Below are 15749 nucleotides of genomic sequence, written 5' to 3'. Positions count from 1 at the left end.
TAACATACAGAGGTCAATACCACAACCAAGATCTAAGAATTGAAAATGGTTTCCTTGGAAGGGAGCAAAGCAAGGGGCACGAGGGATGGGGAAGAGCACTGGCAATTTTCTTTAGTCACTGGTTCCCTTTTGAAACTGTGCTCCTATTGCTTTGAAAATAAAATTCAGGGCGCCTGGGTGGCTCAGTGGGTTAAGCCGCTGCCTTCGGCTCAGGTCATGATCTCAGGGTCCTGGGATCGAGTCCCGCATCGGGCTCTCTGCTCGGCAGGGAGCCTGCTTCCTCCTCTCTCTCTCTCTCTGCCTGGCTCTCTGCCTACTTGTGATTTCTCTCTGTCAAATAAATAAATAAAATCTTTAAAAAAAAAAAAAAATGAAAATAAAATTCATTTATCGCCAAGAAAGGGAAAGCGTCTCAGAAAGTGTCTTGTCCAGGATCATAACATAGTTAAGAAATATCTTAAAACTTCTTGTATCCACGGGAGTATGGAAATTCTTAAAAAGGGGCTCTTAAAAATAAATTCCCAAGTTCTAAGTGTTCCCAGGAATTAAAAAAAAAAAAAAAAAAAAGCAGACACAACCAAAAGCACTATTAGTGTATGTTCATATAATGGATCTAACCTCTTGTTTCTATTACTACAACCCCATCCAGCTTTCTTAAGCAAAAGTACTGGCTCGTTTTTGAACATAAGACATTAATGTCACAACTACAAATAACAGGTCTAACAAGATAAAGGAGCTGAAGACATAGGAAGGTATTTCCAGACGGCTATCCTGATAGACAGCTATCTACAGTTTACATGCAGATGAACTCTAGCAGTAAAGATTTCATAGTATTAGGAGTACAAGACGCAAAGGCTGTGTTCTGACCCCTTAACCCCAGGAAAGGGACAACCGGAATTTCCCCCAAGCTCTTCTCCCCGACTGTCTGAGAAGGGAAGGGGCACGGAAAAGGGGCAACAGCAATGGTGCTAGGAAGAGGTAAAATATGAGAAAAAAGGAGAATTTTATTTTCTACTTAATTAATATCCCTCTTTATCCATTTCATTAATCTATGTCTCCTTTCTGAATCGTGTTTTGGCTCACTACTCCCACCTTTCCCTTCCCTCCTCTTCGACGGCTTTCACACCCACCTATTCCAAATAACCTGCACAGGTTTACTGATCGATGTCCTAACCGAGCATGACCGTTACATCAAACTCCACACCCCCAAACAGGGCACCGACTTCATTTACCTTTTACTGTACCTAATGATAATGTGCCGTCTAGACATATTAATTTAGAATTTTTTAATCTTATTGACTTGAAGTCATCTATCTGAACTGTAAGATTTTAAAAGATAGAAGGATAGCACCAGGTACAACGAGGCAAGCATTTTTGATATTAGTAACTGACCCAATCACAAATGCTATAGTACTTTAATATTATTCAGATGCAAAACCAAGTCCAATAAAAAAAAAAAGTAAGTCTGGTGGTTTTTCCATAAATATGAAACCAAAGTGAAAGCAACATTTTTAAAAGAAATGTGCCAAGATACCGTTAGTATGGGATAAGAAGCTCTAGAAACAAATTACTTTTAGAGCAAACCCACTTCGGTTTGACAGTGAAGTAGGAAGTCAAAGGAAAAGTGTAAATGGTAAGAAAAAAAAGGCAACAATGGTATTGGAAAGAACCCTTCATGTATTTTCATAACTCATGAAAAAAATAATACCGAAGCAAAAACAAATGCCTCTATTAAAGTTATTCAGAAATGAACAGAAAAAAGAAAAATAGTAAGTCTGTCTTTCTCCATCTTCCTATTAACTCCTCACGCAATGCTGCTGGATCGTTCTCTAAGTTTTAGAGTAAAATGTCCCTTGTGAGAACACAGGTTAGATTTTTTTTTAACTAAAAAGTAATCATCCCCAAACACAGTATACATGTGTTTATAATTAATTCTGACACGTTAAAACAGCAGCATCAGTGAGCATCAGTATTATGTAAATATTGGAAAATAATTTGGAGGGGTCCCTGGGTGGCTCAGTCGGTTAAGCATCTGCCTTTGGCTCAGGCCATGTTCGCAGGGATTAAGCCCCGCATCGGGCTCCCTGCTCAGCCCTCTGGTGCTCCCTCTAGCTATCTCTGTCACCATCTCTGTCTCTCTCTTTCTCAAATAAAATCTTTGGAAAAAAAATAAATAAATAAATAAATAAATAAATAAACCCCATTTGGGTCCTTTAATATGCAAGAGACATAGTTAAATAGCTTAGAAAACTTTTGTCAAATTTAGGCAAAACTGGCAACTTAAAGTACTTGAAAAGTACCTCAGCTCTAGGTTAGCATGACATTCCGATATGCTCTTCTTCTCCTCAGAGTTTCGACTGGCAAAGCAAAGACAAAACGCTTACAACGGAGACTCCTGACTGAAGCACTTTTTGTTGGCAATAGAAATTAAGCTATCAAACACACCAGTACTTTAATTAAAAACAAAACCAAACAGAACAGCCCTTTTGCGAGTAAAGCAGATTTCGGAACCTTTCACCTGGTACCTACTGAAGTCCACTGGTCAACAGGACTGGAGAAGCAAAGTTATCAAGCCAAAGATCGGGAACAGTATTTATACTCTTCGTCCTCCAACTAGTCAAACTTCACCAAACAGCCTCAGTACAAAGACGACCTTCCACTGTGTTCCCCAAAGCTCTGAACCTTCCCATTTTAGAAGTTAAACGCCATCACAGTTACCTCTGTGGGCGAAGGTGCAAAGTGAAGCTGTATCCCTCATTCAGGTTTCTGTTCTCCAAAATGCACAAAAAGCAGGATTTCAGGTAGGAGAGACCTGGTATCTCTCACAGACTGACGTGAATCCATCGGTCCCTGAGCTCTAAGAGCAGCAGTATGGATGTCACCTCTAACTGGCAACTTCCATACTAAATAAATTATCATGAAACCCAAGAATACTAACTCTTAAATTTATAGTTTGCTTTTTCACCCCAAAACTTTAAGAACTAAAAGTCTGATGCACAGAGTCCTATATAAACACTTTTTACCTGTTTGGCTTTCACGTTCTTTGCAGTCGAACTTTTCTCACTGGTACTTGCATCCATCCCTCTCAGAACACTGATGAAATCTTTCTTGGAAACAGTCGATATCAACTTAGCACGTTTTCTAATAGAACTTCCAGCTTCTTTAACCTTTTCATCAACGTTCTTTTGGTGCTTCTGAACGGCGTTAAATAACTGTACCACACCCCTACAAAACATAAAATGACCAGAGTAACATAGTTAAGTAACGGTTACACTAGAATACAAACTGTGAGGTTAAGCACAATGTGTTTTTACTGCTTAGGAAAGAGGCAAACATTTAATAGGCACTCAGATGAAAAGAGCTGAATCTAAAAAATGAACATACATTTCAATGAAAGAACACAGATTTCTGAATAGAGAATAAATATATATGGGCTGATATGATTTTTCTTTTCAGCTTTCACCTTTCTCAATCAACTTTTGTGCAATTAGAACTAAAAATTACTTTTAATGCAAATATCTATTCCTCAAAATATATTATTACATAATAATTACATCACGATATAATGGATAGAGAACAGCCTCTACAGTTAGCTGTCTCACCCCCGACACTACGAAAGGTTTTCTGGATTTCAATGTCTTCTATAAATGGAAAAAATAACACTCAAGTAGCTTAAAAAGAATTCAGTTATATTATCTGCAATTCTTATGATAAAAAACTAATTTTTAAAAAATTTATTTATTTGAGAGGGAGGGAGAGCAGGCAGACAGCAGACAGAGGGAGAAGCAGGCTCCCCACCAAGCAGGCAGCCCAACGCGGACTCCATCCCACGACCCTGGGATCACGACCAAAGCCCGAGGCAGACGCCTAACTGACTGAGCCACCTAGGCACCCTGATATGAAACTAATTTTACCCTGATATAAAACTAATTTTAAAGTCCTATTTTAAAATGAAATACTTATTTAAATATTGGGTCTATAGTTAAGTTCATTCCAAGAAGGATTCTGAAGACTGAGACCTGTAGTGTCCATCATAGCAACCATGAGCCACGTGGAGCTGGTGAGCCGCGCAACGCGGCTGGCTCATCCGTACTGCACTGTGCTTGCTCCAGGTTTAAAATATGACTGGATGTGTCAGATTTAATATGAAAACAGAGACTTTTAATATCTCACCAAAAACTTTTTTAAGATTTTATTTATTCATTTGACAGACAGAGATCACAAGTAGGCAGAAAGGCAGGAAGAGAGAAGAGGAAGCAGGCTCCCTGCTGAGCAGAGAGCCTGATGGGGGGCTTGATCCCAGGAACCTGGGATCATGGCCTGAGCCGAAGGCAGAGGCTTTAACCCTCGGAGCCACCCAGGTGCCCCTCACCAAAAACTTTTATATTAATTACATGATAAAATAAAAAAATAATTTGAATATTTTGGGTTCAATAAAATACATTGGTACAATTTATTTATTTTTACCGTATTATCTAGATAGTATGTGGCTACAAAAAAGTTTTACATTATGTATGTGGCTCCCATTATATCTCTACTGGACAATACGGATTCAAACCATTACTATCTTTTCGAGTTTCACAATTCTGTCACCGGGAGAGGCACTGGCCATGTACCTGGAGTATCCCTGCGTGTTCCTAATACGTTTTTCAAGGATGTGAGGCCCTGACTGTTTTTTACACCAGGCATTTCTGCGAGTTGAGTTTGTAGGGCGCAACCTTGAGAGATGAGATAACGTCTCCCCCAGACAAAGAGCAGGCTTGTTACCATTCACCATAAAAGCAGTGGATTCCCAAGTCGAGTGTTCTTCTGTAACACAAGCCATTGCCCGCTCACGCATCCTTATAGGGCACCTGTGTTACCAATGAGGGACAAAGGGAACCAGTGGAAATGTGATGCTCTGGCTACTTTGCCAAGAGTAATAAAGTCCTCTGTCTCTGACCCAAAAGTCTCTTGTATTCTGGCAGTACCCAGGAAACTAACCGGCTAGCTTACTAGCTGGTAAGGAGGATAAAATTCCAGACCCTTCGAGCAGGGCTGGGGCCAAAGTGAGGGAAGGGAGGTGCATGTTATTAATTTCATTCTCAGAGAAATCCTGCAGGGTAGAGGTAATAGTCCACTGCTTTTCTAGGTAAATAAAATGAAGTAAAAATTAGGTAGCATGCACAAGGACACAGGTAGTAAGTCAGTGCTGGGATTTGAACCTAGCAGTCTGGCTCTATCTAGGTCACTCTGTAACACCCACGTGGATTAAAAAATGACCCAATCGTATAAGAAACTAGAAAATCAAAAATAATTCCACTAAGTAGAACTGCTGTTATTTTTCAAGTAGCAGCTCAAATGTTCTCTCCTCTGTGAAATCTTCCCCAACTCCCCTGACAATCTCCTGCTGTAAGCTCCCAACACACAGGACATGCCTCTAGTCTCAAAGAGACTGTAATTCCTACAGGTGAGTAGGCAAGGGCCACCTGGCAGCCACCAGATTCTATTTATCTTTGGATATGGAAGACATCAATAAATGTTTGGTGCCAATGATCAAAAAAATGCAGAGTGAAAGGACAGCATAAGGTTACTGTAATACATAAGTGGTTATGCCCTAAGTATAATGTAAGAGAACAATAATCACCTATAGTCATAAATTCAGATAACCATCGTAAGAGAAATGCATGTCTAATTACACTGTTCTCCTGACTACAGCAACAGTGTGATCTGCAATAGGTTCAGACCAAATATACACTGAGGACGTTCGTAATATGCTTGCCTCACGAGACCTGTAAAAATCTTTCGCTGAATTTAGGATTGAATAGGCAGGTTTTGATATAAATCACTTGGCTGAGAAGGCAGAGCTTAAGATCAGGTTGAGTCAGAAATGGATCACTATCAAAGCTTTCATATACTCACTTTTTAAAGGGCAGAACAGTCTTACCTTGTTGCAATTCTCTGAAGATTTCTCTCTGTTTCTTTGTCTTTGACAACATCTGGCTTTACTCTGCACATCATTTCCCATTCCCGCTTCTTATCAAGCTGTGTTATAAATATTGTTATGTGAAAGAATATTAGGCATTTTTGAAAGTGCAGCATACTTTGATAGGATACTCTGCGAAAGGACAAAGGTAATAAATCATTCTGGCTTAGTGTGTCACAGCAACTGAAAAAACCCCACACTTTTAGGGGTTCAGCTCAGGGGGCCTGTGGTTAGCACTCTGCGTGTCATGTGAGAAGCACAAAGTGAGTTTCTGTCAGGCTCTCGGACAGCAGGGGCCTGGACAGCTGCCAGGATACTGAGGCAAAGAGGACAAGGTAGCATGTGAGAGAGCCACACGCCTGACCTGCCACCACCAGAGCATCAGAGGTAAGCGTTAGAAAGAGCCCAAACTACAGTCTTTGATAATCACAAGTTTAAATACTGTTTATTTTCTCAAAAACTGTCTTTCTCAGCAGACAGAATAATTAAAAATTTGCATCAGCTTTTAAAATAATAGCATTGTATCCAGTAGTACTCTGGTCCGAGGCACCTGACTTGACACCCCAATACACTGCACTGGTATATACTGCTGTCTCAGGCCAACATATCACCTACAAGCAAATATATATCTTATAAAGATCACCAGGAAGTTAGTAAGCATCAAAGGCAGTAATAAGAATCTGTGGGGGGAAAAAAATCTTTTATCTATTGCTTTTCTGCATCCATCTAACCTCTTATTTTTGTATTAATGAAAATGTCTAATCATAGTTATATCAAATTGTGTTCACCATACATTAGCCTGACTTCTTTCTAAAAAGAATAGATTTCTCCCCAAATAAGATAATTTACTTTAACTGTTACGAAATTCACTATCAGATTATGGCAGGAATTTAGAAATCTTACTTTTACGTTCAAAACAGTTCTTAATTATTTGTAGTATCCAAGGCATGCATAATCCCAAAATAATTTTTAACTGTTTGAAGTATAATTTTAAACTTATGATTAGAAATAAGTACTAGATATTCCAGAAACTGAAAATATTTAACAGTAAAAAACAATGATAATCTGCACAGACTCTACTCAGAATTACGTAATAAGAGCATTTGTAGAGACCATGCCCTTTTTCTGCTATCAACGTGTGTTTTCATCCATTATGTGAACAGTATCATCTCCAGCACTCAAAGGATTGGCCTAGAGTTGAGTTAGAGACTCATTTTTTCTTGACTTCAAAATGTTCTTACTTTCACTAGAACACTGGGACTAGCGGTAATTAAGGAGTCTAATATTTGTAAAGCTTCCTTCAGCTTCTGCCAGATAGTAATGATTCAAATTTTCAGTTGAAAAGCTATCAGTAAGATTTAGAGAAAAAATTTATCTTAAAGTAAAAAGAATATCGAAGAGCACAGTACACTGTTTCTAAAAGCAACACTTACAAAGTTCCATCTTTATACAGCTTTTGCAGAGTACTAGTATTTGGAACAAAGAAAATAATTCACCTTGAAACAAGATAAGGGGATAATGAACTTAAAAGGAAATACATTCCTTAAAAGGAAATATATGCCAATCTAAATCTACCTTTCTTTCATTTCATTTTTCTTTCATTTTACCTGTAAAGTACCTCTTGGAAATTAATACTTTTATATTGTCAGTATGATCGCAGAAAGTTATTTTCACAGAAAATAGTATTTATTTCACTAACCAAGTATTTTAGACACAGAAATACTTCATTGAGTACAAGGGATTTAAAAACCTTACTATTTCTCTTTATTTTTATAATACACAACAGCAAAATGAAGTCCAACTTTTGGCCTTGAATCAGCAGATTGTCCTAGTCTAACTTCTATGAGTGATTTAACACAAGGTATGAATTCGAGTTTATCTAGCAGTGAAACAGTCCATTTCTGGAACTGCAACCAAGCCCTGACAAGGACACCTTCACAGATTCATATTACAAAATAGGTTTTTAGCAAAAAGTAACTAACATGATTCTATTGGTTCAGAATCTAATAATGTTAGCATACAGACAGCTAATCTGAATGAAATATTTAGGCCCAGGAATCATTGCCACATGTATAATTTATTTGACTTTAAAAGGTCAAGTTTCTCAGGAGTTTAATTTCTATTTCTTTGCTTAGATGATTAAAAAATGAACATGCTCAATGGAGTAATTTAGATGAGGTTTCTGTACAAAAGCTTGGTTATTCACCCCTATGTAAAAAGCAAGTTAAAGGGTTGCCTGGGTCGCTCAGTGGTTTAAAGCCTCTGCCTGCAGCTCAGGTCATGATCCCAGGGTTCTGGGATCGAGCCCCCCATCGGGCTCTCTGCTCAGCAGGGAGTCTGCCTCCTCCTCTCTCTCCTCCTGCCTCTCTGTCTACTTGTGATCTCTGTCTGTCAAATAAACAAATAAAATCTTAAAAAAAAAACAAAATCAAGTTAAAAAACTGGACTGTTAAGTGGACCAATACTCCCAGGAACAAGTTGATACAGATAAGAACTAGGCTAGACTAGGCAAACAATCTATTCTACAAAGCAACTGGTAAGACACACCTGTTTTCTCTTCTCTAGTCTCTCTTGCTTTAACTTTTCTTTTTCCTTTTCCAGCTCTCTGTTTTTGACCAGAATAGTGGATTTACTTTTAGGAGTTTTCTTGTTAAGAATTTTAGCCATGGCATCCGCCCAGCCCACGTTAGTTCCAACACTAGCTTCAGCTGTTTGTTCATTTTCATTGCCACAGGGTTCAACTTCATCTTCATTGTCAGCTTCCACTGCTTCATCATCTGAAGAAAAGTGATCCTTTTCTGATTCACAACTTCCTACAGAACCTAAGAGTAGAAACAAATTAAACTTTAGCACTGGAGGAACACGTTGTCAAGGCCACGCCAGATGCCCAGGACCCATCATAAAGCTAACAGATCTCCATCTGTCTCCATTTGCGCAAGAGAGGGCTTTTTAAGTCCCAGAGCTGCAGTCATAGCAGAGAGCAAAAGGACCCTCCATCCTACTGCCATCAACCCCCAAAGACCTGGCCCCACCACGCTGGGCTTCAGCACCAAGGACCCAGGCAGCAGAAACAAATCCAAAAGCCCACACCACCTTCTACTGTCTCCTATTGCAGATGCCGACATGGGAGCAGTGTAGGGTGTGTTCAAGTCCATGGGCCTTCCTCATGTCATTGAACTACTTAAAGAGACTAATGAAAATTATTTTAAAAACGATTAACAAAAAACTTTAATCCATCAAGATAATGGAACAATGTTTCCATGGTACAGAGAAGTTAGATTAACCTCTCTGGGGATTTGACCCAGATATTTAAAATTCTGAATTAGTGTGTAGGAAAGTCTAAAAAACAAAACAAAACAAAACAGAACAAAACCACCAGCCTCCTTTCATAGAATTTGCATATAACATTATGAAATTAGATGTTTAAAACATTTCCAAAAAATGATCTAATAAAGTAATATCCGCCCAAGAGACTAAAGATTCAATTGCACTGCTGGGTGGCCAAATGACAGTATCAAGTTCTGAGCTGTAGACACAAAAGTGTACTGTTGGAATTGTATCCTGCACAACCTCCGAAAGAAGCATGTACAGGATATTAGCTAGCTAGTTCATCTTATAAGATTCAAAGAGCTGGGATCAGCGGCTTGACAGAAGTAAGAGTCTAGTTGGTGGCCTTACTTAAAAACGAACTCATTGTGAAGCTTTTATAGTTTACGTTTTGTGGCCTTTCTCAACTTCTGAAGTTCACCGAACTTTACTAACAAGAGCACAAGCAGCCAGCACAGTCTGCAGACATCTATATGATCCACAGCCTTCTGGGCAGCTTCTGTTTTCTGTTCTTCAGAAGCCAGTGTAACTTACTAGGAAATACTTCAAAAGAGAAAATCATCCAGTAGCTTAGAAACTCAGAATGTTCCTTAATAAGCAGAAGAGGAGTGAACAAAGCATTGCATTTCAGAAGTGTGCGCTGGGTCCATGTGCGCATTCATAGCCGAGCGTCACAACCAGAACTTCTCCTTCTACTTGAGAAGTCGGATTGTCCTTTATTGTTACTTCAAAATAATGTGCCTACTCCTCAGCTCTAAGACCCCTTTCTTCCTTAAGTCATTTCAAGAAAATGTGCATATTCTGATTTCAGATAACACCTTAGTCTTTTTTCCCCTCTTAATTCAGCTTATTGTCATGACCAAAATGAAAGGAGCTGAATGTACAGCGGCCTGTTAATGTCTGAGTGATCCTCTCTCGTCTCTCGACCATAAGCCATGAAGTAAGAGAGAACTGCCAGAAAGGTCCCACTTAGCTAGTCATTATAACACCTGCAATTTTGCCATTACTTTTGCACAATGCTTTTACTTAAGTGTTGGAAATTCATGAAATGCAAAAGATGTAAAAATAAATACTTAATACATTTAAGATAAAAATTTATAACCTTCGAAAACAGCAAATAAAAATATAAACAAAACATTTTACAGATGTAAAAAAAAATGAACCTCAAACAAGTAAGGAAAAGTATCTTCAAAGTGTGCCAGTGTTATCAAAAAGTAAAGGAAATAATAAAGGAACTTATCAGTAATTCCACTGCCCTAATGTGCTGCACATTTCTTTTTTCTCTCTCTTTTTTTTAAAGATTTTATTTATTTATTTATCAGAGAGCGAGAGCACAAGCAGGGGGAACAGGAGGCAGAGGGAGAGGCAAGCAGAGGGAGAAGCAGGCTCCCCGCCTAGCAAGGAGCCCGACACGGGACTTGATTCCAGGACCCCAGGACCATGACTCAAGCCAAAGGCAGATGCCCAACTGACTGAGCCACCCAGGTGTCCCTACACATTTCTCAATAAAGAGAAACAAAGTTTTAAATAGAGACTCATTTGCCACATATTTAATTTGAAGCCTCCTCTACATGCTGCCCACGGGGTAAATTTAAGAAATCTGAGGACATGGGATTCTAGGCTTTGACATGCACATACAGGTGATTTAAGAACTTTATTATTTACGAAGTATTTTTAAAAGTATCTAGATTTTGCCAAACAAAAGCTGTTAGCACCATCATCCAATTCAATGAAACTAAGGGTCTACTTATACACCAGATTTCAGAGTCACACAATTTTTCCCTCAGAAGCATCTCCTGGGACCACTGTTCCTAGAAAGTACACTGAGAAGCAAAGTTTGGAGAATGTAATTACCTGGAAAATAAAGATGTTAATATTTTACATGTTTTATTCCTCAGAGCCAGTAGCATTTCATAGGTATTAATAACAAAATACACAATTATCTGACAAGTGCTTCTTCTAATAAGAATTTATTTAAACGTAAAGAGGCAGAAAGCGCTTAAATGTCTGTGTGAATGAAGAATACTTGGGTGATTAAAAACAGAATGTTCTACCAGCCCACAGTAACATGTCAAAACTACAATACTGACATCTAGTGTTTTGTCCTGATGCATTCGCACAGACGGCAACAATCTGACCTCAGTTGCACTGCAAAGGCTGCCACAAGACTTTAGGGCTGTAGGAGCTATCCCAATTCTCTGCTTACAAACTTTGGCTCTTTCTCTTGGTTTGTTTCTTATCCAGATTGACTACCACAGTACGCCTATTATAGGCACACAATAAATCCGTGAAAAGCCTTGTAACACCATTTCATACAACACATATAAACCAATTTAACAAATTCAAAAAGAATCCACTAAATTGATCATTTTTATTTGATTTTTTTTTTTTTAAAGAAGTTCTAGCTCAGAGGTGTCTGGCATTCACTACAAATGGAAATGATCATGTTTTATATAAATAAAAAAATGCCAATGTAATGAGGTCCTCCAGCATACTAAAAACCAGGATTTACTCCTAGGATACCAAAGATAAAACAAATCAGAAAGCAGAACTGGTTCTTAAAATTTTACTGTATCCTATGAAGATGAGATTTTTAAAAAATTTTTGACTAACTGATCTTTAATAACATAAGTTAAGTGCATGTATCTAGGGACAACGATAAGTAAAAAATTCCTTTGAAGCCTTCTGCTATCTTTAACATTAAACCCTAAGTTTGCATACTATTTTTAGAATCTGGAAATTAAGGAAGGGCTACAAAGAACACTTACTGGAATAACTAAAGGTTCCAATATAACTTTCCGCATTTATGGAAATGTTCTATTATCAAAGCTGCCTCCAAGCCACTGGGCATCAGAGGCTACTGAGTACTTCAAATGCAGCTAGTACAACCGAGGAACTTGATTTTTCATTCTGATTACTTTAAATTTAAAAAGCTCCATGTGGGGGCACGTGGATGGCTCAGTCCGTTAAATGGCTGACTCTTGATAACAGGGTCTTGAGTTCTAGCCCCACAGTGGGCTTCACGCTGGTTGTGGAGCCTACTTAAAAAAAAAAAAAAAAAAAAAAAAAAAAAAAAAGCCACAGGCAGCTAGTGGCTACCAGCTACCACACTGGCAGGACAGGGTTAAACTTCCAAGGTTCTGAGGTAGGCACAGGCATTTCCCAACTCCCACTGCCTTTTCTCCAAAATTCTAGCTCCCTTTCAAATTTACCATCTGTCCCTGATCCCAGATATGGTTAGTTGTTGGCTAGAAAGAGGGATAAAGTTTTAAGAAGACTTACAGTCCTTCAATATTTACTGTGCACACATGAATGATGGTGAAGGGAAAAACAAAAAATCTAAGTCTAGGTTTCTCTCCTTGAAGAGGTCATATGTTTAGCGGATAGATAAATCAGTTAACCGATTACAAAACTGGTTTTACAATATGCAAAATTCTAAGTGCCTCTTCTTCTTTTTTTTTTTTTTTTAAAGATTTTATTTATTTATTTGACAGAGAGAGATCACAAGTAGGCAGAGAGGCAGGCAGAGAGAGAGAGAGGGAAGCAGGCTCCCTGCTGAGCAGAGAGCCCGATGCGGGACTCGATCCCAGGACCCCGAGATCATGACCTGAGCCGAAGGTAGCGGCTTAACCCACTGAGCCACCCAGGCGCCCTAAGTGCTCTTCTTTAAAAAAAAAAAAAAAAAAAGGCAACAAAGAAAGGGTGACTGTTTGGGAGTATCTTTTAAATTTATATTAAAGTTGCTTCCTAGGTAAAGCAAGGGTTTGAATGACAAGAGACGGGAGGAGGCCCAAGAGTAAGATTCCACAACCCAGGTGAACTGAAAAAGGCAGGTGGTATGATCACTAAATCTGGAACAGAAACTCCCTAGATCTGACTGAGTCAATGCCCTGCATAAAAATTAAAATTACGATAATCATCATCACGATGGGCATTCCAGGCCGAATAAACCAGTATGTCCAAAGGCATGGGAATGTGAAAGAAAGTGAGATGTTTATGAAATGACAAGAAGTTCAGACTGGCTGAAACTGGATCTAGAAACTGGATAGTAAGAACTGAGTCTAAAAAGCTCGCTGCTTTATAAAAAAGCTGGTCTGATTTACTACCCAAGAAATAAAATATGCACATTAACCCCCAAATTAAAACCAAGTGGTTTAAAATTACAATGCTATAGGTGTATGTTTCCAGTAAGAGGCCAAACTGCTAGTGCTTTTCTCTCTTGGTACTTACCTTGGGCCCTTACTTTTAAAAAGCTTCTCTATTGGATTAAGAAGGTTGTTCTTTTAAAATACAAATACCATCTGGGAGCATTAAGGTTACTGGTTAACATTCAACCTACTTCACACCTTTAGAATTACTCTAAATCAAACAGAATTCCTCATAAAAACTTGGTAGAGATCAGTTAGTAGTAGTAAAGAGTACGAACACAGAAGTCAGGCTGCCTGAATTCAATCTTACTTCCAGATACAAAATCCCCATCTGTAAAAATAGCAATAAAATAGTATTGATTTCATTGTGGTTTTGTGATACTTAAATGTATTAATATATATTAAAGTTCCTGAAAGAGTGCCTAGTCCATAGTAAACATTTAAGTGCTGATTACATACTACACACAGAGACACACATGATAAGAATTTTAATGTGGTTGTGGAGGAGAAATGAACAAGGAAGGAATACGTCTGGTAGCTGGAATCTTCAGGATGTGGGAGGTGCTGGATGGGAAGCTTTAGATGACCAGCTAGTTACAGCACAGGGGTGAAGAACTCAGATTATAAAATCAGACAGACGTGACATTATGTCTTAGCCCACTACTTCCCAACAGTATTAACTGGGGTGAGTTACCTGACTCTGCTTTGTCTCAGTTTCCTTGTAGCAAAATAGGCATGAAAAATACCTACCTCACTGGGTTGTTACCATGATTAAATCAGGTAACACATGAAAAGCACTTAACACAGACCTGGTACACGGTAGACATGAAATAAATAATGGAGAGTTACCAGTGGACAGACAAGAATGCTGAGAACCTAGAAGACAGACCAGGGATGGGAGATCACAAAACACTAAAGAAAGATGCCAAAAAAAGAGTGGGTAAAAGGGATTTCAATTCCACTGTAACTTTGTCTGCGGTCCGGGATAGAGCCTATAGCGCACGTGCCCAGGAATTAAGTGCAGGCAGGCTACCTTGGACTTGACTTTAGAAGTCATCAATGTCACTGCACTACAACTTGTTTCTCTTTTGTAAAGTAAGCTCTACATTCAGTGTGGGGCTTAAATACATGACCCCAAGATCAAGGGTGCCTCGCTCTACCGACCGAGTCAGCGAGGTGCCCCATGTCCCACAACTTCTCAAAAGTACTCTAAAATACTGACAGTACTACCTAGCTAACACTCATTCAGAGCAAGCCACTGTGTTTTTTGTTTGTTTGTTTTGTTTTGTTTTGTTTTTAAATTTTATTTGACAGAGATCACAAGTAGGCAGAGAGGCAGGAAGAGAGAGAGGAGGAAGCAGGTTCCCCGCTGAGCAGAGAGCCCGATATGGGGCTCGATCCCAGGACCCTGGGATTTTTTTAAAGATTTTTTTTTTTAAAGATTTTATTTGACACAGAGAGAGAGCCTGAGCACAAGCAAGGGCAGCAGCAGAAGCAGGCTCCCTGCCAAGCAGAGAGCCCAACATAAGGCTTGATCCCAGAACCTTGGGATCACGACTGAAGCCGAAGTCAGACACTTAACTGACTAAGCCACACAAACACCCCTAAATAAATGCATCTTAAAATATATATATATATATAAAATAAATTTAGAATATTCAAAATTTGTTTTAAATTTTTTCTAAAAGGCATTTAGTTTTGGAAAAAAATGAAGTCATCCCAACTTTTCATAAAAATAATCGAAATGAAAAAGTGCTGCTCTGAGACAAATTAAAAGATGTGATTACATGTGCCATCTAGGCAAGCCAAAGCACAAAGCCTGAAAGTAATCTCCTTCCTGAGTCTGTCCTATAAAGTGCTAAACCATTCAAGTGCCTATGATTTATTTCATTTCTTAGACATGTTCCTTTGCTATTTTAAGTAACTTAAATGATGAAAGAGGCCATAAGCTACAGTTTGATAAAAAGCACATTTATCTGCTGGGTTATTATTATATCTAAAATACAGCTTTGTAGTTTATCAAAAACGAAGCAATAGCTCCTAGGACCTTCTAAACCGGATTGTTATCAAGTCTTCCGTTAGAAGCACATGGCCATTTTTCATGTGTGTGAACAGAACAATTCAAGAAAACATGAAACCACCATTCTTCTCTACCAGTTTACAGTCCTACAGGCACGTGCTATGAGAGAAGGGTTGATCACATCATGGCACTGGATAATGACCAAGGCTTTTTCCACTTGGTCTGATTTACTGACTACAGAAGATTATTTTTTTAAAGACTACAAGCTTAAGTATACAGTTAGCATTGT

General features: G+C 38.6%; 1 protein-coding gene across 1 annotated transcript in view; it reads right to left on the bottom strand.

Moving 5' to 3' along the window:
• Positions 1-15749, bottom strand: part of RRP15 (ribosomal RNA processing 15 homolog) — a 42245-nt gene that overhangs the window by 22635 nt on the left and 3861 nt on the right. Inside the window, exons 2-4 of the mRNA XM_059413351.1 lie at positions 8513-8787; positions 5927-6024; positions 3024-3225 (exon numbers count right to left, since the gene is read on the bottom strand). Of these exons, the coding sequence (XP_059269334.1) occupies positions 3024-3225; positions 5927-6024; positions 8513-8787 (575 nt within the window). The remainder of the gene's footprint in view (positions 1-3023; positions 3226-5926; positions 6025-8512; positions 8788-15749) is intronic.

Source organism: Mustela nigripes, chromosome 10 (assembly GCF_022355385.1).
Source record: "Mustela nigripes isolate SB6536 chromosome 10, MUSNIG.SB6536, whole genome shotgun sequence".
Taxonomy (NCBI): Eukaryota; Metazoa; Chordata; class Mammalia; order Carnivora; family Mustelidae; genus Mustela; species Mustela nigripes.
This window is presented reverse-complemented; position numbering and strand designations above follow the sequence as displayed.